Consider the following 27652-nt stretch of genomic DNA (forward strand, 5'->3'; position numbering starts at 1 on the left):
ACTTAAGCATTGTTATCCAAACAATAGGCATGGGGTTTACTCCAATATATAGGGCATTATCAGTAGATTTTAGTTATGCTCAAGTGACTACTGCTACAAAAGTCGTCCATAAAATATAGAGCAATTTTATGTGAAGTGCACTGACATGGATGAATTTAGTGTTTTTAGCATTCTCAAATTACAACCAAAGGAGGTTGAAAACTGCATCAGAAATAGCCTTGAAGACATTTCATCTAATGACCTTGCATGTTTTAGTGAAGTTTCTGCAAAGAAGCTTTCTGCGTTGACTTCTCTTCTATCTTACAATGAAAGTTGTTGCAAGTACAGCTTGACTATTATTCCCGAACTAGAAAAAGCATTTAAAAATTATCTGATGTTGTTGTTAAAAGGAAGTTCACCAACTACCCCAGTCTTGGAAAAATTTATTATTCAATGCGCTTCACTTCAATTGTCATGCAAGGAAATATCAAAACAATGCATAGCTTCCATTTCACAGTTGTTTTCTGCCATTAAATCACTAACGTCTACTGATGATATATACTTCTACGACAAACAAATCAAGTATTCTAAATCGCAATTGATTTACCTGGCCGAACTTTTTATAAACAAAGGAGCTCTTGAAATTACTTACAGTATTCTTGAATCTGTGGTAGATGCAATTTGTGGAAACACTGTATTTAATGAAGATTCCAAGAATGTTTGTATTTTGCTGGAAAAAGCACTGGTTCGTACTGCTCAGCACGAAATAAATGCTGAGTTCATTGCAAAATGTTTGCTAATGATTAAGGAATACTTGATTCAGCTTACCCAACCTGCAGTTGTAAACTTACTCCTGACTTATGCTTTGGATAATCAAGATGAAGATTTTTATACAAAAGAAATTGAAACAGGAATTGACGTTTTGTTTAGTGTCTTAGCTTTTGCCAAGTCATTGACAGATATTTTGAAAGATGACAATTTTAAGAAGATATCAAACCAATTACTACAGATCTTGTCACATTATACTACTTGGGCTACTCTTCAAATAGGTATATATCATCGTACCGCAACAACAAGGAAGAAAACAGTTCATCTGATTCACCTGGCTTATGCTTGTGTGGTGTCTTTAGAAAGTGAAATAGTGGTATTTTGGCCAAGTACTACAAAAAAATATGTAGAAAAAGAGGATATTGATAGATTATCTCTGAAAGAAACTCTGTTTTCATATAATATGAAAACAGAAAAGAGTTTTTTTACATTAAATGTTAACAGGATTTGCTCATTGTGTGAGTCATTGGAAGAGAACCAAATCCATGTCATCAAACCCATTTTGGACAATTCTGTTTCTATTTTTGCAAATGCAGGTGACAAAGAAAATTTTTGGAAAATTTCATGGCTTTTTGCGGTCTTCAAAAGGATATTTACTCATGAAAACAAGTATGAAGACTATGAAGTATATTATCAGCATTAAATTTAAAAAAATTTAATTTATCTTTGAAAATATTATTCACCAAAATTGCGGCCAACTTTTACCCAGTTTTCCATCTTTAGATGTTAGATTAAGTTTTGATTCCGGGTTTGCTAACTTTCTAAATTCCAAGCTTTGATGATTTTATTTTTGAATAGATGTTTGAACCTTAAAGTGAAGGGCAAGTTCAAAAACAAGTTGATCTTATGTGCAAGAACACTATTAATACTAAAGATTTTGGTAAAATATTTTTGAAAAACAATTCCTGGTTAGGTAGTTAGCGGCAAAAGAAAATCGCAAATAGTCTCAGTTTTTGGCCTTCATTGTGACAACATGCTGTTGCTTTCCTTACATGGTAGCCAATGAAAGTCGGTATTGTAGGCCATAAGAGTTACGCCTATATCCAATTAAGCGTCATGAGATGAAATTAGCAAATTGAAGCATTGTAATTAAATAAATTATGATTGTTTTAAACATAAAATATCCGGTAACCCAATCATTTGCGTCTGTAAAGTTACGGTATCCTTTGGACCGCATAGGCTACCCGTGAAACTGGTACTTTGCTGGTTGCCGTGGTTGAGCTATAAGCTGTCACGTATTAAACTATTGGCAGTTAGAGCAATCTATACAGCTGTAACAGATACGTACACGTTATACAGTAGGTATTGCTAAATTTATGAATTTGCGAATGTTGTCTGTGATTACCTATGACATCACAAGAGCCTTGATGTACATCACAATAAAAGCTAATTTTGCTCATAATTGCCTAACCAAGAATTATATTTGAAAACTATTTTGCCAGAATATTCAGTGAGTAGTGTTCTTTTATATAAGATCATCTTGTTTTTTGATTTGCTCCTCACTTTGAATAGATCAAATAATTTGTTGCTAGTAAGATGTCAGATTGCTATGTTAAATCTGTTATTAGACGCATTCCAGGGCATTAAGGTTGCTAGGGTAAAAAGTAGCATCGATAATTTAATTGGCTTTACAAGCCACTTTGCCAATTAATTGCTGTAAGCTTCATGGCTGATTACCGTATGTATGGCGTGACCTTACCTTACCCCTAATAATGATTGTATTTCTTGGTTTGGTTCATTTGGCATATTCAAGCATATTTGTTCACTTACACATGTTCACTTACCATACTTATTTTATGATTTAATTTTATAATTTTAGAACTGTTCAAAAAGAAGGAATGTTAATGCTTTTTTCAATGGAGTTCGCTCAGTATCCAATGATGAAAGAAAAAACATTTCTTCCATTTTTGTTTTCTGGTGTGTTGAAAGTTGTTCGAGACAACATTGCCCATTGTATCAAGTAAGTAAAAACATTCAAATGCAAAGTTTTAACGCAAACGAAATTTACAGTCATTCTGGCAACACACTCATTGATTCAACTGTAATATGGCAATGGAATTCAGTTCTAGTATCAGAACAGGAACAGCTAAAACATTACTGGTTAATAGTAAAAATTAATTTTGAATATGTTGAAAAATACAATGTATGAAATTTAAACAACACTCATGAAAATAGCATTTGCAAAATCTGGTGATTCGCTCATAAAATTTTTATCAAAGATGCCAACGCTAATATTTCAAAATCGTGGCTTAACTTTTAAACCTAAAATGAAAATGATATGAGCTTATTTAAATACCGACAGTGTATTTTATAGAAGATATAATATATAGTGCAAAAAGGTTTTCAATTGCTTGCCCTTAAAGATCTCCAATACAAGCAACTGCAGATGGCAATTCTGTACTGCCCGCACTTTTGTTGGAGAACTTTTTCAAGAAGTGTTATGATGACCTTGATGGTAGAAAGGTAGCGCTTCTTCGATGTATATTGTATTCTATGTGGTCTGGCTCATGGAGCCCTGCAGCATTGTTATACATGTGTGATGTGCTCTACTCATTTCCGGTGACCTCGGCTTGGAATAGTGATGATGTTTACAAGCTTCGGTGAGGTTAATTATTATCTTGAAGTATAAACATTTGATTGTATTTTTGCAATAATTTAAAGATATTAGAGTACTTTTTGTTCCATGCTCAATGCGCATGATTTTGGGTATGGCTTAGAGAGCATTGATGTAGAGGCCCAAGAGCGTGTTTTTGCAAGCATTGTATTTGAGACATGCAGAATACGCTTCACTCATTCAACATGTAATAGTAGGGCTGGTGTGCAACACACCAACACATCTAGTAATACTATACGCGATTAACCACTTTTATAGGCTATGTCAAATTAAGTTTGTTTTTAAGTACTACAAGTTTTCTTTAAGCAATGCAAATGCAGGGACACATGTATTTTATAATGTTAACTAGTGACCAGTTTTGAACATACTTTTCTGTCTTTCATCGGAGTGATTTTTCAAAATAATAATAGAAAATAAACGAACTTACAAAAGAAAAGGTCCATTTCCGAGGGTGTAAATTGGTTAAATTATATAAGTTTCAAACATAAGATGTAGAAAGAGGTCAAAATGAGTTATGAAATTAACGATTTGATAAATAATTAATTAAAACACAAAAGATGCAGGATGAAGGAGAATATATGAAAATGTAAAGTTTAGACAATTAATAATATTATGCATGTCTGTAAAAGGAATTATGATTAGTAGTAGGAATGTGTTCAGTTGTAAAGAAAGAGGTGCCATTTTCAAAAGCCTCTTTGTAATTGTGAGTTGAATTGTTTAATTTTAATGGTTTTGGTTGTTTAATCTTCTCTATTGGACCACTGCCTGCTCGTGGAAGAGCGGCTTGAGTGCCTCGATGAACTTTCAAGCTATACTGGGGAATGATTCTAAAGGCCTACCCATACCAAGGCAAGTCGAAAGTACGAGGTCAGCGTGAAAGTCATCCAAAACAAAAAACACGAATAAGCACAAGAATTTTAGTCGTACAGCATCATTGTTCGCGTGGATTAAAGGAATGCATTCAAGTTTTAGGCAGTGGGGCTCATTTGAAAAGTATGTGACATTCTCCACCACAAGCCGTCTGGAAATGGAAACTACGTGTTTGGGGAGGCGACCGGGGACAGAGTAAAGTACTTATACTCTTGGAGATCCTACAAATATTTGCTCACGAATCTGTCAAAGGCTAATGGTTGGAAACTGGAATATCCTTTTTCTGACAGGAAAGAAGCAGGAACTAGTTGAAGAAGCCAAACGGTATCGCTTAGATATTGTAGGGTTTTTTTCAATAAAGCATCCTGGCACCGGAACTGTTCAGCTGGCTGATGAGTAAAAACTCACAAGTCCCCGAATTGAGGCTGCCCTGCAGAGGGTAGCACCCAATGAATCCAAACTTCTATTGGGAGGTTTTAATGCACTATATGATCTGATTACCCTATATAGAAGGGTGTAATTAGAAAGCATGGTGATCAGACCTTAATGGGAATAGTAGGTGTCTCTTACAGCTACGTTGTAAATACTGTCTTAGCATTATGAACATCTTTTTCAACACAGAGATGTTCACAAGTACACATAGCACAGAGATAGTGCACAACAGCAGTCGTTGATAGATTTTTGTATCGTTTCAGCTTATCTTTTTCGATTTGCTTTGCACGTTCGAGTTAAACGGGGAGCTCAGCTATCTACCGATCACCATCTGGTTGCCTGTAATCTGCATCTCTTGAAACCTCTGACGCCCCCAACATTTCATAGAATCAACTGGTCTGGTAGAATCAAGTGGAAGTCTTAGCGGACAAAAGTATACAGAAAAATTTTGCTGGCAACATGTCTGGCCTGCCGACCCTCAACTGTTGTTTAGCCAGGTAATTGTAGTAGCTTCACTAGCACACGAGTATGCTGCAGAAATAAGAGACTTAATTCTGTCTCCACCATCTTACGATGCATTTCCCAAACTTGAAGAGGAACTAATCCAGCGCACAACAATTACTGTCAGCACAGGAGTTAGGTGATCAGAAGCCGACACAGCTACTGCGGAAGATGAAACAACTTCTTGATACTGATGCTCTGGATGATAAGCTCTTAACTGAACTTTTCCTGCACCGACTCCCTGAAAAAGTACAAATGGAATTGACATCCAGTCAAGATCTTTCTCTTGAGAAACAAGCACAAATTGCTGATAATATCGTCAAGATTAAGGGTATACCTAAAGTCCACACCATCACTTCACGAAATGACCTTGAACATTTTATCACGAGGATCGAATGTTTGTTATTCTGCCAACTCCGGCTCACCGACGAAAAGGTAGAACTTGTCAGTACTTGTACGCAACAAACCGAATGTCCATTCCCACTTATGGCAAGCGTTTTTTTTCAACTTCATCCTGGGTTTATGAAACGATTTCCCATGGGTCTTCATCGTTGCTGACTTTCCCTACCCAATTCTAGCTGTGGACTTGGATCAATTTCATCTTTTAGTTGAAGTCGAGAACAAAATTCTAACCGACTCTAAGACAACGCCCAATGTTGTTGGAACACTCTCAAGAGAATTTTTAACAAACCATACCTTCTACCCACCTTTTCATGCTAATGAAGAACATGTTTCCATTCTAAGGAACTATCCTTAACTTATGGAACCACCTCTGTTCAACGCATCAGTCAAATATTCTGTGACACATCATATCGTCATCACGAGACCTCCAGTGGCATCTCAATAAAAAGGGTTTGTGCCAGATCTTTTCAAGGCGACCAATCAGGAAATTGAGCACCTGCTAAACTTGAGTATCATTTGCTTATCAGTCAGCTTCTGGTCCTCGCCATTACATATGGTTTCGAAGAAATCTTTCAATGACTGGAGGTTTTCGGGCTCTAAACAGCATCACTGTTCCCGATCGGTATCCTGCACCACACATCCAGGACCTTTCTCTCAGTTTATCTGGATCAAAAACTTCTCAATGATTGACCTTGAAAAGGCATACTTCCAGATTCCTGTGGAGCCAGATGATATTCTAAAGACTGCTATCGCATGTCCTTTAGGTCTATTTGATTTTATGAGAATGCTGTTTGGCTTACGCAATGCTAATCAAACATTTTAACTCTTCGTCGGTGAAGTACTTCGTGGTCTTGACTTCTGTTGTGCTTACGTTGACGGCGTGCTTGTTTTAAGCAAGTATTCTGATGAACATGAAACACATCTTCGCCAACTCCGTTCATCCGTTCAGCGAAAACAGAACTTGTTCTATGAAAGAGGAGGTGGAAGCCGTCGAACAATTTCCTTGCCCTCAGTCCACTGAATTAGTGGTCAAATTTCTTGGCTTGGTAAAACCCTATCACAGGTTCATTCCAAACTGTGCGGAAGTTCTTTCTCCTATGGACGACATGCTTTTGTCCAAGCGAAGATCCACCCAGTTAGAATGGAATGAAGAAAGAAACTCCACTTTTTACCGAATGAAAAAGGCTTTCGCTGATGCCATGTTGCTTCATCAACCTTTGCCGAATGCTAATTTGAGCCTTGTCAAAGGTGCCACAAAATTTGCCATTGGCACCATCTTGCAACAGCGTCAATATACTGTAGTGCATTTGATCGAGAACTACTCGCAATTTACCGTGTTATAACCTACTTTCCCCACTACTTGGAAAGAAGACAATTTATAGTTTACAAACCTCTTCTGTCAAGTTCATGGAAATTCCTATTTCTGCATCAAATCTCAAACTTCCTTGCGACAAGTCAACCAATGTCGACCGACTGCTAGTTCCAAACAAGCTAAGAAACTCATCTTTGATAAGCTTCATTTTCTGTCACATCCAGGCATCAAAGCATCGAAGAAGCTCATCAGTTTTTCTTACAGTTGGTCTAATATTCACAAGGACATCAAACAATGGACCAAAACTGCATTTCTTGTCAACGTGACAATTAGTTGGTTGTGTATGATATGTTCTTCCGAATATGTTGTTTTTCTGTCATTATGTTCGTTTGCATCATCCATGGTGTCTTTGACCTGTGTACCTAGAGGAGAGTACTGCAGTGATTCCATAATTTTCTTCCCAAATGTTAAACATTTGATTAATTTTCATGTGGTTGCTCAACATGAAACGCAATCACGCCATTTTGTTTCTCAATCTGACCTTCACTTGTCAGCAACGCATGTGGTGTGTGGTGTGGTAGTGCTCTTTGCTGTTTGGCATTGATTATGACAGCCAGGTGCTCTTGGCACCCAACCAACCTTCACACTTACTTTATTATACAGCAAATTTACTATAAATGTAATTGTTCAAAAAAATTTTACATTGGGATTTCTGAAATTTTGCACATTTTTTTAGTATGCCTTCAACTAACATTCCAGAAAATGCCATTATAAATCATGTGTCAAATTTTTGTAACAGAGGTGCAAAATTAACACCAGAATTTTGGCCTGAAAAACCCAATTTTAGCTACAAACTCGTAGAGATCTTAGTTTTACCCTGCTTGATGACTTCTTTAAATCCTTGGGCCTAGCATCTGCTTCTACGGCTTGTGGGCGGAAACGGTTCAATATGGAATAAAGAATAGTGAGAAAAAAACCCCATGGTGGAAACAAAAGGTTAAAGAAGGCGGCCTACACAGCCTGGCTCCGTGACAGGTCTTTGTCTCATTTGCAAGTTCGTTACACTGATGCACGAAAAGTTGCAGCACGAGCAGTGAAACAATCCAAAGAGGAAACTTCGAAGGAAATTGGACAAAAGTTATCTAAACTTGAAAGTTGTTACGGCATAAACAAGCATTTGACTTGAGATTATTGGGTAGCTTTGAGTTAAACCAAAATTTTGAGTTTAAAAGATTTTCTGACTTGTACTGGAAATTACAATCATCTTTGACACAAGTATATACATTACTCCATGTTATTTTTGCATTACAAGATTTCTGGCAAGCGGTATTCAAGCACAAAATATTCTGAAGAAATATATTATGCATCTCCTCCTTCTATCTCTTCTAAGGCACTGTGATATAAAGAGTGTGACTTCAATGGAGATATTAAAAATTGTTGTAGTATGTTCTGAAAATCATGCATTGATAAGAGGAGATAATTTGTGGGAAAAGGTGAGTGTTTTGTTCTTATCAATTTTGGGTTGCTTGCAGATATTTTTAAATGGTTATTATTTACCACTAATTGTATTTTTTCTTGAACATCTAAATCAGCTATTCAACTGTGGTTTATAGCTTAGTATGGTAAAACATACTGTTTTTGTTCAGTGTCATGTGTATGATCCAGACTGAGACAGCAGCATTCTACTTTTTTAGTAGCAGTGCCCACTGCTGTATAGGCTAATTTTACTTTCAAGGTGAGCACTATCTTGTTTAATATTTTTACTGTGTTGGGCCAGAGCTAAATCCCTAGCATAGTGGCCTAGTTTTCAACCAGCACCCTGAACATCCATATTCTGGCGTTGCCACATGTCAAAAAAGTGAGTAATTTTTAAAAATTTGAATTAGCATGTAGAATCACATAAATAGAAATCTGTACCTTCCGCCCAAATGCCTTCATCTCCCACCATCGTTACGGGGTAATAGCTCCATTCTTTTCCACATGTGCCAATTTGTCAAAAGTTGCCATCAATCCAGGTTCAATGATGTAATTTGGTCACATTTGAGTTGTTGCAACACCACCCTCAGCAATTAAAATAATTTTGGTGTTCACTGCTTACAGTTTATTTTGCTGATTAAAAACAACCATTACTTCATTTCAACTCTTACATTTAACACAACGCTTTAATAACAAGAGGCAAGCATTTTTCTCGTCTCCTCTGTTTCTCGCCTTGCTCTCTGCCCATTGCCCAATTTTTTCTTTTACTCTGTTTGAAAAACTCGCATCAAGTTTGAGCGCGTTCCAGCTGGAATTGAAACCGCATTGGTACTATCAATAACGCCTTGGGAGGAATGCAATTAGAAGTTGTACACCTGGGTAATTTGCTTAACCTGCATACCTGGCCCGCTGTACACGATTGATTGGCAGGTCGTAGATCCTTGCGCAAAAGTTGATTTGTTTTTCTCTAATGAAAACTTTGTTCGATGATACCAAAATTGGTTATTTTTGGTTTTTATTAACCATTAGCAATAAAAGGTTAGACGTGTCTAGAGCGTGCTGTTTTACTATAGCAAGGAACGTTTTAATTAATAAACCATAAACAGTAACATATCCAGTTTGCGTCATTGTTACCCATGTCGTCATGGGTAACAATAAATAAATGGCTAACTGATAAATAAAATGACTGCGGATAAATGACTAACACAAACAGAAAAAAACTGCTTAAATCTCAATATTACATACAGAAATTTATGTAGAGTTCTCTATTCCTTGCATTTTATTTTCTGCAAATAAGGTTTTTTTACATAAGTTCTGTGACGTTACCTATATTCCTGGCTTTGTTAAACACCTTGTATCAAAGGTTATGGCACAATACAAACATAGCCTTGCAATTTTATGTGTCTGTGTGCACTAAAGCGTTGTGTGAGTTGTGACGTAACAATCATTTTTCGGATAACAAATTCAGGCATTGTTAACGAACATATTCCATTTTTTGCAAAACTATCAATGGCCAAGTGGTCAATGATCACTGTACTTGACGAAACGGGTTAACCCTGGTAACCAACAACCCTTATAGTGGAGTGAGCTTGGCTCACAACAATTTTGTTTTTTCAAAAAGGACAAATATTTTTAGCTCACTAACTAATACAATTTATATGGGGATATGAAAACAAGTAAACTAGCAGCACTGCAGCAAAATAAAATTGGCAAAATTTTCTTTTCTTGGGGAACCCCATTTTCAAAACTTGCGACAAATTTAATCTATACCACGAGTGATTTTCAAATTTATCTTGTGATGATTATAATTGGGATTGTTGCTGTCGCGCTGCTGCAGTGAAATTTTCTCAACAGTATACCTACCAATCATCTTGAGAACTTGACAATGCTGGGTCAGCCTCATGAAATTTTCTTGCTCCAACTTTACTTTCTAGTTTTTGTGTTTCATTGTACACAGTTTTGCTCTCATTTCTTCTTACAGTGAACAATTGTATTTTTTAGTCATTCAATTAAGATGTAGCAGCTTAATCTTTGATGTAACATCTTATAGACATTTATTAGCATTGAACAGTGCAATGTAAGTTTTGTAAACAGAGTAATATGTATTGGGCCTTTCAGGGTCACAAGTGTGTGTAATGCTCAACAAGTTGCAGATTCAGCTGTTTAACCCAGTAGCACTTCTGTTTTGCTACTGCACCACTGCAACGTGTCACAACTATGCAGACATATGAAATGTAGAATGTAAATACTGTAAATCATATACCATACATACTACGATCAACTGAATCAACATGATACAGGGTAATGGCCACCCCGTTGATCAAAGAAGTAAATATTATTCTCTTTGTCACAGGACAACATAAAGCGCAGGCCCGGTCGGTGCACCAACTTCCACCAACACATCTTGTATACCATTGGTAATTCAAGCAATTTATTAAGGCCACATAGTTTTTCGCATTTGGGCAATTAATCACCCTCTTCATTGGTGTCAGGCAGGCATCAATTGTGTACTGTTTTTTGGAACCACTTTACACATAACATTTTGATACTGGTTGCGTGTTCACAGCAAATACTTTGTAAAGAAATTTTTATGATTCGATCTTCAATATTTACTACAAAGTAAACAGCAGCAGTGACTGTCACATGCAAATAAACAAACCAAAAGGTTTAATATTGTTTAAGAATAGACTTCTGTGAAATCCCAAGCTGCAAAGCACACAAAACCGTCTGAAACGACATTACATGCGAGCATGACATGAAGTAACCTAAATTTGATGCATTTGATAAACAGTGCTCAGATCAATCTTTGTTGCAACACAATTTATCTGCGAAATAATTGTTAAAGTCTGTTGTTGTTGAAAATTTTTGACCATCGACGTGACTGAAATGTTTTAGGCAGATGTTCAACTTCGGTTATTCATATCACATCAAACCATTTGTACTCTATTTATGTTTACGTTTGGCACCTTGTAAATGCTAATAAAAGCCATTGCGAGAATACGCCGTTAGAATAATGTCCTTTACGAAAAGATTAAGGTAAAGTGTTCTTTACTTTAATCATGATGTCTTGAATTCTCTCGCTTGGTTGAGTTTTCGATCATGTTAAACAATCGTTTTAATATTGTCAATATCACTTGGCGAAATGTGGTTAAATTTTCTCTCACAACGCTACTAAGCGCTGCATTGTCATATTACTAAAGAATTGAGATAAAACAACATGCGTTACATAATGGTAATCGAAAACCATTTGGCTTATAGAAGCAATACAGGCAGAAGTGTATCAGACTTGGGCAATATCACTGTGCACCAGAACAATTTGCAACTGTGCCAAATTAATACGTCATTATTAGCGAATTAAATATTTGTGATGCTAAAAGTCACATTTTGCCACACGGGCATCCAAATAATTACAGTACTACATATGCTAGTGCAATTTAGTTGGTTGCGACTTTGGCTTACTCCCTGCAATTGATTGAGAGGCGCAGCTGATGTCCCCACCTGCAATCTAAAGCTCTCGTTTCTTTAGTTTCGTAAGGTATTAGCACAGAAAACAGATAAGTAAAATTAGACACTTCTTGAGTATTTTGTTTTGCCATAATTGTTTCTGATGCATTCACCTATTGCATGGAACGTTTTAGCAGCACTAACAAACATAAAGTTCAGTGCACAAAAATTGGGTGACGTTCAAGTTTAGTGAAAACAATCATCTTGTATAATGTATATGACGCAAAATTTCGTCGCAAGAAAAAAAAACAGAAAGTGGTTAATACGCTAGATAAACCTTAAAATATGCTTCTAATGCCTAGACGGTCGAAAGATCTCATAATCCAAAATATAGGAGAAACAGAAAGAGAAGCATAAAGCGAAGAGGATAGCAGAAAGAAAGTGAACAACCACCCTTAACTCGGCTCAATTTTTTGCTTTAATGACATGCAGTAGGTTGCCATGCCACCGCCACCTTGTGAAAGAATAAAAATCAGTGCTTTGGCAGCACTACAGTGTTTCTTTCATGAATGAAAAAAAGTAGCATCACTGTTTCTTAAAGAGCGGCTGCCTATCTCTAACATCATGGTATAAAATTGTGTTTTTTCAGATTTCATTGTGGTATACTGAAAATGTCCTCCAAATGAAAAATTTGTATTTGAACATGTCTGCATCAAATTTTGCTGCATACAAACAATCATGGTTTCGGCATTTGTTAATGAAGGAGGTTGATTTGTCTCAAACATTGGAAACTAAATGTTATGCATTTGGCTTCATGCTAATTATAGATGGACTAATACTAAATAGAGGTAATTTTTATGCAATATTTTTATGACTAGTTAGCATGTTATGAAGAAAACTCAGTGTATATGAAGGAATATCACAGATAGTCAAGCAAGATTTTAAACTTCCTTGCAAACACCTGGTAAGATCATAGATTAAGATAGTTTGTTAGATGTTTGTTATTAGTTTGTTTGTTAGATTAAGATAAAAAAGATACTTTTGTTTCAATAATGTAATGATGATACAAATCGTTAATTATTCATGAATAAGCGAGTATTTTAAATTTTAAAGGCAATATTTCCCAATTTTATGCAAAATACTTGCAGTAGCAGTGAATGGATCTGTGATGCATATTATTAATAAGCCATACATTACTAGAAAATTTTCCAGAGGAATATAATTCAATGTCAGTTGAAGTATCGCTACCTGTACTGTTAATTGTCCAGTGTATGACCTTTTTTACTGAAAACTTTGAAGACATTGTTCCAAGTGAAGTATTATTTAGTCGACAAATATGCAAAATAGATACGGTATGCACAAAAGTCACTTGAAATATGTTTTGACTGAACAATTGTCATCAAGCCTTACTACCTTACTGTGACATATTAGTTTAGAAACGGATATGCCAAGTCAATAAAATAAATGCAAAACTAAAAAAAAACATAATCCGGGTCATGACAAGTGTTACATATTTCAATTTCAAGTTTTCAACCTGTTGCATTTCAATGTTTGTTTTAGGTGTAGTCATTGACCACTTTTCTAAATTTTTTACTTGAATCAATCGTTTTGTTCACAATTACATCTTCAATGCAGCTATTTTTTGTCTTAATTTATTGTTATCCTCAATGCATGCTATTTTACATAAATTGGTTTAATACAGTAAACAAACAAGCAAATTCATTTCTTTAAGTTGACAGTTTCTCTAAGTCGGTAATCTGTTTCGTTTGGATGTCTACTAAGGCAAGTTCTACTTTATTCAGTTCATTGTAACACTTTGTAAAGAATTTCACTGCCATGTTGTTTTGATTGGTTTATCTGGATACCGAGCTAAACCATTATTTTTAACAGAAGAAAGTAGGCAAATTGGCAAAATACTATATGACTGGAATATGAAACGTTTTGGTATTGAATGATCAATAACAGAAAGAGCCACAACACAAGCTTTGCCTACAGTGTGGTTTTAGGAAAAGCCTAACAAAAGTTGGTCACTTGCCAGACAGTTATTTGTTAAAAGCATATTAATTATGGTTAACCAAATGTAGCATGCATTTTTTAAATGAAGTAGTTCTTTTGTTACAATGTGAGATATGTATCTCTCAGTTGCATATCCCACCAGTTATTTGTGTCTTGTAGTTTTTTTTAACATACCGGTAACATGTTGTTTCCTCTTTAAAAATTTAACACGTTAAACTAAGCTCTTGTATTGGAACTTATTGTTAAGGCAACTGATAAAAACAGAACAAAGGAGGACATTGTACCCAGAAGAAGAAATTATCTTGACTCTTCTGGATTTAAAATTCTATATTCAGTACTGAAACGCTAGAAACCTTCAGGATTCTGCTTTGACAATCCCTATACATCAAGTTGTACCCATGAAGCATAAGATATTGTCCATAATACTATTACATATGCCGTTTTCGTACTGAATAGTTTTTCTTAATATTTGTCCATCTGTAAAGGATCTAAAGATACTTCAGAACCATAGGCTTTATAGAGCAAAATCCAAGGGTACATCAAAGTGGGCAATTAAGATTTAGTTTCTATTTATTTGGTCTTTTTTATTGTGATTTCAACTTAGTTCGTAATGTACAATTTTTGCAAAATTGTGAATTTTATTTTGCTCTCATTTAAGTTGAGTAAAAGTTTGTTAACTGAAAGCTGAAAAATCTCATTAAATTACACTGAGTTATCCAATGTTACTATAACTGAAGGCCAGTTTTTGCGAGGGTAGGTTAAATTTCTTTTGCATTTGCTTTTTTTATCAAATAAGAATAAAGGCTATGCTTTTATAATTATTTGTCATCCAAATTTTCTTTTCCAGATGATTCTAAAGCGTCAGCTGTCATAAATGCAGTGATGTCACCGGCAATAGAAATTGCTCATAAAGCAGCAATGCATGCATATATTTTGCAACAGAAGATAAAATGTGTCTTTTCATTTATTGATTCAGTTGTTACCCTTTATTTGGAATCTTCTTCAAAGCAAAGTAATGATCTTTCCTACATATAGAGGCTGATAATTTTACATAAATTACAATTCACTACTTGTCATAAATAATCGTGGAGTAGCCAAAGTATGTGTACTTGTTGGTTCTACTTGCAAAGATTTTACTATGAAATTTAACTTCTAAATTAGTTAATTTACATTTCATTATATTCTATTAACTTGCTAGTGTGCGAAAATGTTAATAGTTATACAATATATGTTTCTTGTATCATAAAAATATTGTTTTTTTTATTTTAATCTCTATATAGTAAAATATTAAAGCAGACTATTGGATAGCAGTCTAGGGTTAACCTTTGTTTTTCTACACAAGCTTTCGCAATCGTCAGCTTGCTATTTTTTTGTTATAGATTGTGGTCCTGAATCATTGAAAACCAAAATGTCCCAAACATGTGAAGGTTTGTTGGAATACATTTGTCATAGGTTACCAGTTACATGCCAAGATGTTACTTTGGGATGCTTGCCACTTCAGACTGTTAAAAATTTTGCATCGCTTGCGAAAAAAGATTCTTTGAAATATAAAGAGTTTTTTGGTAAATTGCATGCAACTATGCCTATTTTACTGAAGTCAACCATTCATGTACGATCCCAATTGCAAACAATGGATAAGGTACTAAAGGAGTTAATAACGACATAACTGTTACTATAGATATAATGTAATTCTAAATCTTTGATGCACGTTTGTTATTATAGAAAAAGTGATGTGTACAAAGTATAAAGCCATTATTATTCCATAAAAACTCTATTATACAAACGTATATAGAAAACCTACCATTCTACCATTAATTGTCAATGTAGTTTTAATGATTAAAGATGATTAAAGTTCTACTGCATGCTGCTGTTGAAATCTCTCATGAAGCTTTGGCCTTGCAGATTTTAAGGGGTTCAGCAGCTGTTTCCAGTGCCCTTTCTCTTCATTGGTGTTGTCAAGTTGCAAGTCAACATGCATTTTTATTAGATCCTGTTTCTTCCAAATTATTAAAAGGTAAATTACAGAGGAGCATACCATTAGTAAACATTTGCAACACTTGGTTTAATCAAGAAAGCTTATAGCTAGTTTAATTATTCAAACAAGTATTTTAGAATTTAATAGATTTAATTCCCAATTTTTTAATCTATCCACATTATTAGATAATCTTTCAGTTCTTGATGTTCATGGAGCATTACTATCAAGTTTGTCAGATGAAAAAGAACGTATGTTAAAAATAAGGTTTCAAGAACTACAATGGCTGTGTATTCCATTTTGTTTAAAGAACGGTCTTTTTATACATGAAGAGTACAATTTGGAAACATACATAGAATTACTTATCGAGCAGTTGGATATTATGCCTGCTTATTCCCTTGAATGCTTGTATATTGCTGCACAAGCTCTCTTATCACAGGTATATTAAAATTTGTCTAACTGTTCCGTGCAGTGTGTGTTAAAATTTAGGTAATATGTCTTTAAGGTTAATAGTGTTCACTAAGCAAAAATAAACTAATTGTCTTCAGACTTCTATTTTACGTACACTACTTTTTTGCAACAAACTGTAGCCGGATAGGTCAAGCCTGTTTGTAAAGCCAAAATAAAAAGTTTGTCATAACTTTACAGTACTATTGCAAGACGACTAGTTAATGCTGCATGAAAAATACTAGATTTGAAAACAATTCCGCTACGAAAGTTGCATTTTTAATAGCTTGTGCCTGTAATCTGTTGTAATAGATGAATGCTGTGAGACTATACACTGGTGCATGCACCAGAAACTTGTGCAGATGAAAATCGCATGTTTCTTAATTTTATTCGAAATCTCTATTGTTCATCTTTATTGCTGTAAGTTTTTTGTATTTTCTGTTTTTTAACATGTTTTATTGCATTTCTGTGAGTTTATTCTGATTTTACGGGTATTATAATGCAACACTGGCGACTTGCACAACTGGGCTATCACCTTTGTTTGTCATGAGGGCTTTCCTACTGTCACTCATATTCAGTGAAACAAACTCATTTTTAATATATGATGTTTAGGGATTACTAAGCAAGTCCAGTTTTGTTAACAAACTCAAAAATTTTATGAATTAGACCTGGGGTCAGCAACCTTTTCCTAACCGTGGGCCAAAACTAAATTCTGCAAGGTCTTAGCAGGCCGTACTAATTTCGTCTCGACCACTTTTTAAGCTGATTAAGTTTGTCTTTCCTTGTCTGACCTATAAAATGGAAAAATTAGTATGTTTCGTGTCATAACGGCGCTTTATGTGGAATTCCTTGTTTACGGATACAGAAACGTTGCAAATCAAACACATAGGCCTACCAAAACGGTAAATGAAAAAGTATTTGTTTTCCCATTCTTCATAAGCTCGGCACTCAGCATCAACTTTTCTACGTTGCGTCGACATTGTCATTGTAGGGTTGCAAGAAAATCAGATAAATATATGCTTACTTACTATTAATAACTCAATTCCTGTAAATAATGAAATAAAGATGAAACTGCTAAGTAACTTTCTGCAAGTTTTATGCAAGCTAAAGCTTTGGAACATTAGAACATATTTACTCGCATTTACAAGCGTAGATTGTGATGTAACAAACACATTTATTTACACTTATGCGCGAGTGAAGTTTGGCACCATGAATCATAAAGTATGATTTTTTGTAAGGGAATTTCTTTTAAGTACGCAATGCCAGATAGCCTATTGCATAAAAGAGAAGATTTATAAAATATAGCACCACTAGGCGGGTCATGAAGTTACATTACTACAATTTGTAAAGAGGCTGCGGGCTGGATGATTTTGATGGCGGGCCGTAGGTTGCCGACCCCTGAATTAGACTGTTAGTAAAACTAACATGCTAGAATGTTGAAGAGACAAAGATAAAAAAATAGCAAAGTAACAGCATGTTGACATAACATCGTAGTAAAGCGATGACTTTACTTAGTTAAAAATTTGTTGCATGCTTCAGGCACAGGACTGTGCACTTCTTTCTTATCAACATATAAGGTGAATGGAATTGGGGATAATGAGTGATATAAAAGTTAATGGAGTATATTTTTATTGTCATTACTTGATCCACCTAGTCACTAGCTGTCATCATAAAAATGAGTTTTAGGTTGACTCTTGCATATATTTCGCACTGATTATGCATAATTTTATGCATATTGTTAAATTAAACTTCACTGACACTATCCAGCAATCAACGCTGCTTTTGTGCATACATCACTAACGAAATACCAGGAACGAGTGTTACACCTGGGATTGTATTGACCTGGAATAGTATATTTGCATACGCGCAATGTAGCGACATTGATGAGATTGAAAAACTTTTTTTTTTGGATTTCTAAGTATAGTAACACTTTATTTGCTGGTATACGAAGCATCACATTCACCCATAATATCAAGCACGATCTTACCATTTTTATTTTCATGCACTTTTTAAGCCATTTTGGTTTTTTATAAGTTTTTCCAGAAAATTAGCGCATGCTTATAACAACTGACTTAATTTTTTTGTCCTCACTGTGCTATCGAAAAAATATCAAAAGTGATCTTTTGTAACTGGCTTTTGCTGGTATAACGCGATCTATGCTTCACATACATCAGGTATGCACAGTAAAGCTCACACTTACATGTTAAGATTGTTAGGTGTGTTTTGGTTTTAGTAATAAGCATGTCAAATTGAGGTCACAAATGCTGACATACAACATCGTTTCAGAGAATTTTGTTGACACTGCATTGAAACTTTGCGCTTGTTTTTACAAACTCGCGAAAGAGCCTACAGTTCCTTTCAGTGTGCAACAGTCAGTTTTGTTGTTTACCTATGGTGATGTGTAAAAGTCTAATTATACAGACTGTTTGCAAAATGGCTTATGTAAAATAGTATGACTTCCAAGAAACAGTAACCAAGTGACCAAACCACCAACTTGTCAAGCTATTTGTGTATGGATGAGATTTTCCTGACACAAGAAAGTGCAAATCATGTTCGAAAAGGTTTGAAAGCACTGTTATAGAACAAAGGAAAGAGGTTATGATTTAAGAAACCTTTCTTCCTTCTTTCCTTAAGTTGTCAGATAAATCAATCTGCTGCAACACATTCTGTTTGGAAAAACAAAAAAGGTTATTACCAAATGTTCAGGTCATTAGTTGTCCTTCTCGTCGCCAACTATCTTCATTTACACAGTGCACGTTCAATGTTTTGTTTTTGTAAAGTCACATTTTGTAATGATGTTAAACAACACGCCTTTACCAGGTAAACAACACAATTGTGATGAACCAAAAATGAAATTACTTGGCAAGTTTGAAATATTTGGCTATGATGTTGTAACAGTAAAGTTAAAGGGCATAGGCAGTGTGAATGACCAACATAATAAACCAAAACAAATGCAAACTTAAAAGCTGAACAATAACAAAATTTACCTAAACACAATAAATTATAAATAATATTTTAACTTATGTTGAATGTACGTTTGCATCAAATTTAATAGCACTGCGATTTAATGGCAGTCATTAAGAAATACGGGATAAGTTCATATCATTAACAAGAAAAATTGTAACAAAATCAATATGGGCTGTTGCTTGCATCACATTATTCTTTGGTTAATGAGCTTCCAAACTTAAAATCATGCTGTTTCGCACCCCATTCTCTTAAACCAGTAATTATGATTTATATTCTTACCTAGGTTTTTGTTAAATTAATCTCTTTTTTTATAGTGGCCTGGTGTCTTGTAGGATTTCCAGATTGTTTTATGTTGCAAGTTTTAGTCTGCCCTGATTTTTAAACTAAACAATCTTAGTGGTAATTTTCTTAAACTTTATGTTTTCAAAATATCGCCAGTCTAATTCATACTAGATTCCTTTAAATTCTTTATTGATAATATTAGATATACCAAAACAGTGGTTGTATTCAGTATTTGTAGTGTTTTGAGGGACCAAAGTGGTCTCTTAAATTTCTCAAAATTTATACTTCTACAACCACAGCAGAAAATAAGCAGTTATTCCTTAAAAGTCCTGATCTTGTTAACTTCATAGTGGTTACCAAAGCTAAACCTTAAAATACCTTATTTTTGTTATTTGAGATGTAAAGTATGTGTTGCTTTTGCTTACTTTTTTCTAATTTTTGTGTTGCCTGAATTAAAAATTTTGTAGCTTTTTCAACTTTTTAAAGACTAAAACTGCATTTTATGTCGATACTTGTCATATCAATGTGTCCTGTTCAGTATGGTTAAAGTTCCTTGTTATTTAGGTTAATTCTCAGGAACTTCATGTTGCTGGAAAATGCATAAATGCTTTATGGAAAACAACATGTGATAATATTTCCTCGTCATCCTTTCGAAAACTTTATAAACATTTTGTATCTGCTGTATTTCAAGCTAACATCTTGAGTGCTTTGTTCGAAAACCCTGTCTCAGTGGCATTGACGGAACTTTCTAACGATATTGCAAATCGTTCAAAGCTTAAACTTGGTTTACTTTCTGATGTTATTTTATGCTGGGTAAGCTTTTCTGAATCCGGTCTATCTAATTCTGCTGACAGGCCCTGCAGTGGACATAACAACAATAATGAAGATGTTATTGATGTAAAAACTAACGAAGAAGATCTGAACAGTAATCCGCAGAATGCTACACTTGATGACCTTCTTCAAATTTTTGCAAAGCAGTTTGAGTTACCCATTGTACCACTGTGTTCCCCACCTTTATTGTCATTGTATGAACGTATAATTTTTTTTGTTCATTGCTTAATATATCTTGGTCCCTCAACAAAAGACATAGTGTTGACCCAAACAGCAGTGGAGCATGCTCAGACTATGGATGAAATTATAGCTCCATTCTCTACAATAAAGGAAGGTAATTACTGGTTGATATTATTGTAATATTTATAAAAACTTATATTTTTAATTACTCTTGCTTTATAATGGGAATATATATAGTGTGGTATAACGTATTTACAAGTAATACAATAATATCAAACTAGCTTGCAAAATAGGTTTGCAGTATTGAATAAAATGTTATGTATTTACTGTTTAAAAGTAGATTGTCAAAATTCTTCTGGTCATAGTTATATGCTCACAAAGGCTTGCATTTGGTTTAATGTTCAATTCACTAAATTGGTCATCAGGGGACCTTGTAGACTAAATTTATTTACATCATGCATTTACAGTAAAAGTGAACATTTCAATTTTTTTAACTTGGATAAAAGTTTCAGTTCACTAAATGTAACCGATCTGGTTCCGATAAAATGCCTATTAAATGGTAGATAAACAGCATGAGCTAGCTCAATTCTTTGTTTTAGTTTCCACAAAGTGTGTTTTGTGCTTGCGTAGCACATGTTATCTAAAAATTACTTTAAAAAAACATCGCTTGTTATGTCATGAGAAAGGGTTTACTGGCAGCCATATCAACACTACTCGCAGCGTCCCATAGAGTAACTTTTTATTATTATAGCATGATAATCATATTTTACTTAGTGTTTTAGTCTGTCTCATAGGAAATATAGCCAGGGCCTGTTATATTTTATATGTTATCAGTTATCGCAATAGAAATTAGCAGCAGCCCAAGTATTAGTGGCAGTATGTAATATTTTTTTGGTGCAATATATGCATCTAAAAGTCTTGAATTTCTTAGTACAACATACAGTACCATATTACATTACATAATGTACTACAATTTTTACTCTTGCAAAAGTTAAAATACCTTTTAATTTTCACTATCACAAGCTTGACCGCTGGTTTTATCAACTTCCGTTACTTCAAATTGTGTTCTTTTCTGGCAAAGGTACATAATGAATCTTTCAACGTTGAAGTACCAAGATTTTATTGTAGTTTTTGTATATATCGAAACATATATTATATATAATATTATCGATGATTTGTGGTTGATGAAGAGCACTATATTGCTCCAGAAATATATCCATTGAACTCACTAAGCAGCGGTTAGTTATTGCCTAGTTTGAAGTCATGCAAGAGCTTTTCTTGTTGTGAGGATAAGTATTCTGACACTTTGACTATTTCCATAGTATGGATATTTACTGATTATTACTATGGCTTTGTCTTTTTTCTTAAAGTTTAAATGATGTCCATCACCTTAATAGTAAGACAATTCCATGCAGTTGCCTAAACAAAGTTGTTTTGTACATGTTATCTTAGCTTATTACTTGTATTGTTTTTTTGTATAAAGAAACCTTGGTAAATTTAGCTGCAACAGCTATTCTTTTAAAACTGGATATTTCTAATATGGAACATATTGTCTTTGGGAATCATGTTCTACATTCCCTGATAGAAGAAGATGAAATGGGCACCGTGGTTAGTTACTAGTTCAATAACCAGTGTTCATGAACATAATGACCTTCTATAGTTGGTCAGTTGTTTTTCATAGTTCTGAATTACTTCCATCGTAGCTGCAATAACATGGTCAATGTACATCTTATATCATAATGTTTGTGCAACATGTGTAAGATGAACATGTTATTAGCAGTTGTTTTTTTTATAAGGGAAAGGCACAGTGCCATTTTGGTTCACATTTGCATTGCACTAAACAGAAGATTTGGCAGAACATTCTCCTACTCATTTCTTTTACCCCATGTAATGAAGTTGAGACAACTATACAGAACTTTGTTTCAATTTTGGACTTCAATTTACCAAGTTCTGTGAGATATTACTGTGAATGGAGCTTAACTTTGCTGTTGTTCAGGTATCATGTGATGTTAGTTGGACTGTATTGTTGGAATATTAGCTTTGACTTAGGAAACGTATTATAGAATAAAAAATTTGTAAAGATGAATATTGCAACATGATTACTTTTAAAAACAACTACGGATGTACCATTCTACTGCGTACAATCATGCTCCCAGGATTGCCCACCATTGCACTCCTAGAAATTTTGCCAAAAACCATTTGGATCTATAATGATTTTGTCTGTGCAAAAGATATTATAAATAGATTGAAATGATTGTATCCACTATGGCTACACTGTTGTTATGTTAGCAATTAGCCCTTGGACAAGGTAACAACTGAACTCGTTTTTATTTATTGGTACTGGTTAACAGGTCCAGTTTCGGCCAAGACCACAAATAAACCTAACCAGTGAATAACCTTAAGCAAATAAAAAATTTATCTGTCAGATGAAGCATAAAAAAAATTATTACAAAAACTTGGGCAATGAGAAATTGTCACTGAATTTAAATCTTGCAAACCCTGCATGAGGATAAGCCATGGATATTTGTGCCTTGTAATGCAGCATCCAGCACATGGATGAGCTTTCATGAACAGTACAGTGTAATGTTTGAAATATTAGGCAAGTGAAATGACCCCATGTGCCACCTTCGTGAATACCAGGTTAGGGACCACTGTTCTGAAGAGTATGTTTAGCATACTTGTTACAACTGTTTTATTACGACACAGTCATACATAATTTTGTCTGACTTTGCTTGATGATTGCACCACAATTTAACAGTGACACAAGGTAGCAATCTGTACTCCGTAAAGACTGCAAGGTGAAACAAATTTTTCCTACCCATATTTTGACTTAACAGTGGTAAATATAAAACTGATTTTATAACTTTGTTAGTATTGGCCATACAAGCATTTAACTTCATATCTGGGGTTTTTCTGCCATTCTCTTTTCCCCAAACAATAAATTTTGTTAAAAAAAAACTTGCCCTCGCTAGTACAATAACGGTACATAAAAAATGGGATAAGACATAATCAGAAACTTTTTAAAACTAAAATTTTACGATAACTGAGTGTCATTCAGTAGGTCATATTGGTTAAAACGTTTTTAGCACGGCAATATATTCCTCGTAACTGTGATATCGTTTATACATTAATGATATTTCAAGAAATAAAATATTTGCAAGCACAACTCCTGTCCATCAAGTATCCATTAATTAATTATCAAACAAGCATCGACAAACCATGTTGCCATTGAATTGTAACAATCCGATTGTGAAAAAAATTAATGGATAATGTAAAATTATGATCTTGAGTTCTCAACTGAGCAGCTCTGTTGGTAACTGCGCTTGCTTGATAGTGTTAACTTTGTTGCAGTACTGCATTAGAAAGTTTAAAAAAGTTGCGTGTTTTGGGTTAGGGTATTTGAAATATTTGTTTTTCATGCTACTTGTACTCATTTGACATTTTTTAAAACTCTGTTAATGAGAGGGTACATGACATTTTCAAAAGTATACCAGAGGTTCCATGACACCAAAATGGTTGTAGAATACTGTGTTACGCCTAGTCGCAATCACTCTCGAAAAAACTTCTAAGCTTTAGCAATGGTATAATATACTACAGCGGTCAATAGTTTCATACTTTAGTGGTTGATGTAAAAGTAACTCACACTTTGTTAACATACTAGAGTATTTGATTTCAGAGTATACTTAGGTTTGACAAATCAACTATTGTAGTTAATAGTTTTAAGTGCTATTATTTATAAGACTTGTTTTTCCATGTTATTTAGATTTCCAAATTGTGAAAGTATATTGATCGACAAACTACAAAGTCATTGCACTAGGAAATCATTGAAGGGAAACTCATTTGTAGGCATATGTTCATATCTCTCTGTTTTATTGTTGTATGGGATCTCACACAAATACTTAAAGAAGGACATGGTGAAAACATTGTAATGTAGATTTACAAAATGTGTTTCAAATATCGAAAATCTTGTTAAATCAATTTAAGTTTATTACAGCACATGTTTTGATGTTGACTTGGATAAGGACAAAACCCTTGACCTTAGACAATGTCAAGCTAATTAACTTTTGGCTGTGTTAATCCATGTGAACTATATTCATAATACTTTAATGATTTTTAGAAATAATCTAGGACACATTAGACCAAATTATTCTGTTTTTATAATTTGCAGAATGAATTTTTCTTTAAGTTGATAAACATAGCAATTCCATGGTGCACGACACAGCATTTCACTGTTCGCTTACACGGCTTTGCAATTTTGCAAAGAGTGCATGATCATTTTAAAGACAAAGGTATGCACTTAAGTGTGCAGTCAGTAACATTTTTGTTCAACATTCACCCTGATTTTATTTTTAAAATATGACTCCTGCAATGTTCCCTCTAAGCTGCGCGCGTGCGCAAATGCGCACTGCTGACACGGTCTCCGCGCACAGAAAATCTGTGCTGCGCACAAGAAAAAAATCCAACCTGAATTGAAAATAAAATAAACGCATAATTATGGCCACAGTGCGCACGTGGAACGTTTGATGTTGCTCACAGTGGTCCAAGGGACCACTCAGGGAGTTAGTGTGTTTGCTCAGACTCGTGAAAAATTAGAGGGAACATTGGACTCCTGTGCTGAGCTTAACAAAATATTAAGTTAAAAGATTGATCAAAAGTGTTACCAATTTTATATTTGAACTGTCAAAGTTTTGAAAAGAGTTTGTCAGCTTTATTTTTAATTACAGTAATGCATTTTTTTAGGAGAATTAGACGCTTTGCTGAAAGTTCATCCAACAATATCTTCATGTCTTGAATTTGCTAATAGTTCTTCGGGAAATGTATTAAAGAACTGGAATAAAATAAAGCACCATTTTATGCTTTTTCAACTTGATCCCATTGCCGACTTTTCGTTAGAATCCATATTTTGCAGTATACCTAGGCTTTGTAATTTGAACTGGGTAGACTTGAATAGTGTAAAGTTGCATGTTGCCCAAGAATCCACATGGTAAATTTTTATTTTCAATAAATATATTGTTATAAATATATTGTTGAGATATTGGTTTTAAGTCGGAAATAGTAGATATGTGTGTTGGGAAAATGTATCGAACAGATTGATCATTATAAATTTCTATTTGACATGCTTTGCACAATTTTAGGGTACCAATAGCAGACAGACGTGGTGTTTTAGGCAGTTTGCCATCTTCTACTTGGTATTCTTCATTTCACAAAGAACCATTCAAATTTCCCGTGGAACCAATAGGTTTAGCAGAGGATAGTAACACCACTGGCATTTTGAAAGAAGATGCAAATGTTCAAAAAAAGTTTGTTGTTTCAAGAGATAAGGTCAGGGTACAGCTGGAAAAAACATCTAATGCAATTTTAAACTCTTCTTTGTATTTCTCAATGGTAATATTTTTCTAGGTTTCTAGTGGTTTAATTTTGGTAGCATCTCTTATTACAAAACCATCAAACCTTGGAGGGTTGACAAGAAGTTGTGAAGTATTTGGTATGTTTTTCCTTTTTTTGTTTCATTTGTTTTCACGTTTATTATGATTGACTGTGCAAATTGATTTAGACGGCTATGTAGTATAGTGATCTGAGCATTGAATTTGCAATTATGTAAAGCGAGTACGACACCACCTGATGCTACCCTGCTACAGTATCATTGTAATGATCTTTGCTTGGGCAATACTAACCAGAGCTTTGATGAGGAATCATAACCGGATTTAAAATTTATACAAAGACTAAATATTTGGATACCATTTCTTATATTCACTCCAGTCACTATAAGATCTGCACTTGTTCTAATTGATTTGCTGAAGTCAAATATCCAAACCTCACTCCTTACTTTTTTTTGAAAAAAATTTAATTATATGTGTAATCTTGGGTAATATTATTACACTATCGCTATCATCACCAACGTTTAGTTGAAAAAGGACTTTTTTCAGTCCGAGGATAAAAATTATTATTATTCTGTACCATATACACAGTTTCTACTCCACTTATTTTCAACAAAATGATTGATAGTATGGTGTGTTTCTGAGTCTTTTTTGATTTGTCTTCACACTAATCATAAATACATGTGCTTTAGGCGCTGAATGTTTGGTTGTTCATAGTCTGTCATGCATGGAAGACAAATTGTATCAATCTCTAGCTGTCACAGCTCATAAGTGGATGAAAATGGAGGAAGTGAAGAGGTGGGATTTATCATCGTATCTAACTGGCAAGCGAGGGCAGGGTTACAAGCTTGTTGGCATTGAACAAACGGAGAAAAGCAAATTACTCACAGAATATAGGTACGTGAACCAAGAAAACGTGTCGTTTTGACAAACGCTGATGTATAATAATGTATTATTCTTATTATGATTTAACATTTTGTAATATTTTTACAGGTTCCCTCGTAAGTGTGTGCTGGTGTTGGGAAGTGAGAAAGAAGGCATTCCCCATTCATTACTTAGTACTCTGGATGAATGCGTTGAAATTCCTCAAATGGGCATGATTAGATCTTTAAATGTTCATGTTAGCGGAGCAGTCACAGTTTGGGAATATAGAAAACAACACATTGATGATGTTTCATGCGGCGAAAAATGAAACAGTTAATTATTATTAGCGACCTCAATGAGTCAGTATGTCTCCAGAAAAACATAATAAATAAAATTTATGTGAGGTGTAAATTTCAGCATCATCATCATCATCAGTATGCTGTAGAAGCCTTGTTCAACGTGGTAGATAATTTAGGCTCAGAGGTGGTTTCTACGATATTAATTTAGCTACTCTTCAGCATTGGTTACTTAATTGTGCAGTTAAATTTTTTATTTTGAAAATACTTTTTGCACTGAAAATAATAATACCAAAGTATATAAGTTGAGGTTTTACCGAAGTGTTCAACATTTAACTTTCGTAGTGACTGTTTCACTGTATGTAGATCTGTTCTGTTCACTGTTCTACATAATGGTTAAAAAAGTGTATTAGATAGGCCTACCATATTTTCATTGCCAAAAAAGAGGACAAATTCTCCAGCAAGTACAATGCAAATAAAGTTTTACGTTTAAAGAATTTATCATATGTTTGTTGATAATTATACGCATATGAACAAGTAATGCATTCAGCTTCAAAATAA

The 27652-nt window shown here is 34.3% G+C and overlaps 1 protein-coding gene across 3 annotated transcripts; it reads left to right on the forward strand.

Moving 5' to 3' along the window:
* On the forward strand, window positions 1-27198 carry LOC143445099 (tRNA (guanosine(18)-2'-O)-methyltransferase TARBP1-like). 3 transcript variants are annotated; one of them, XM_076943961.1, is made up of 20 exons: window positions 2-1028; window positions 1344-1416; window positions 2627-2767; window positions 3171-3407; window positions 8251-8431; window positions 12508-12706; window positions 14722-14886; window positions 15254-15513; window positions 15777-15888; window positions 16035-16285; window positions 20107-20707; window positions 22037-22161; window positions 22350-22549; window positions 24317-24467; window positions 24722-24842; window positions 25294-25537; window positions 25689-25875; window positions 25954-26038; window positions 26624-26828; window positions 26925-27198. In XM_076943961.1, the coding sequence occupies exons 1-20, from the start codon at window positions 146-148 to the stop codon at window positions 27121-27123; spliced, it is 4620 nt and encodes a 1539-aa protein (XP_076800076.1). In that variant the 5' UTR covers window positions 2-145; the 3' UTR covers window positions 27124-27198. The 3 variants fall into 3 exon arrangements, with proteins under 3 accessions (XP_076800074.1, XP_076800075.1, XP_076800076.1); XM_076943959.1 differs by having other exon boundaries at window positions 1-1416; XM_076943960.1 differs by having other exon boundaries at window positions 1-1416; window positions 24317-24395.
* Window positions 27199-27652: the final 454 nt, after the last annotated feature.

The sequence above is a fragment of the Clavelina lepadiformis genome, chromosome 2, assembly GCF_947623445.1.
Source record: "Clavelina lepadiformis chromosome 2, kaClaLepa1.1, whole genome shotgun sequence".
Lineage (NCBI taxonomy): Eukaryota > Metazoa > Chordata > Ascidiacea > Aplousobranchia > Clavelinidae > Clavelina > Clavelina lepadiformis.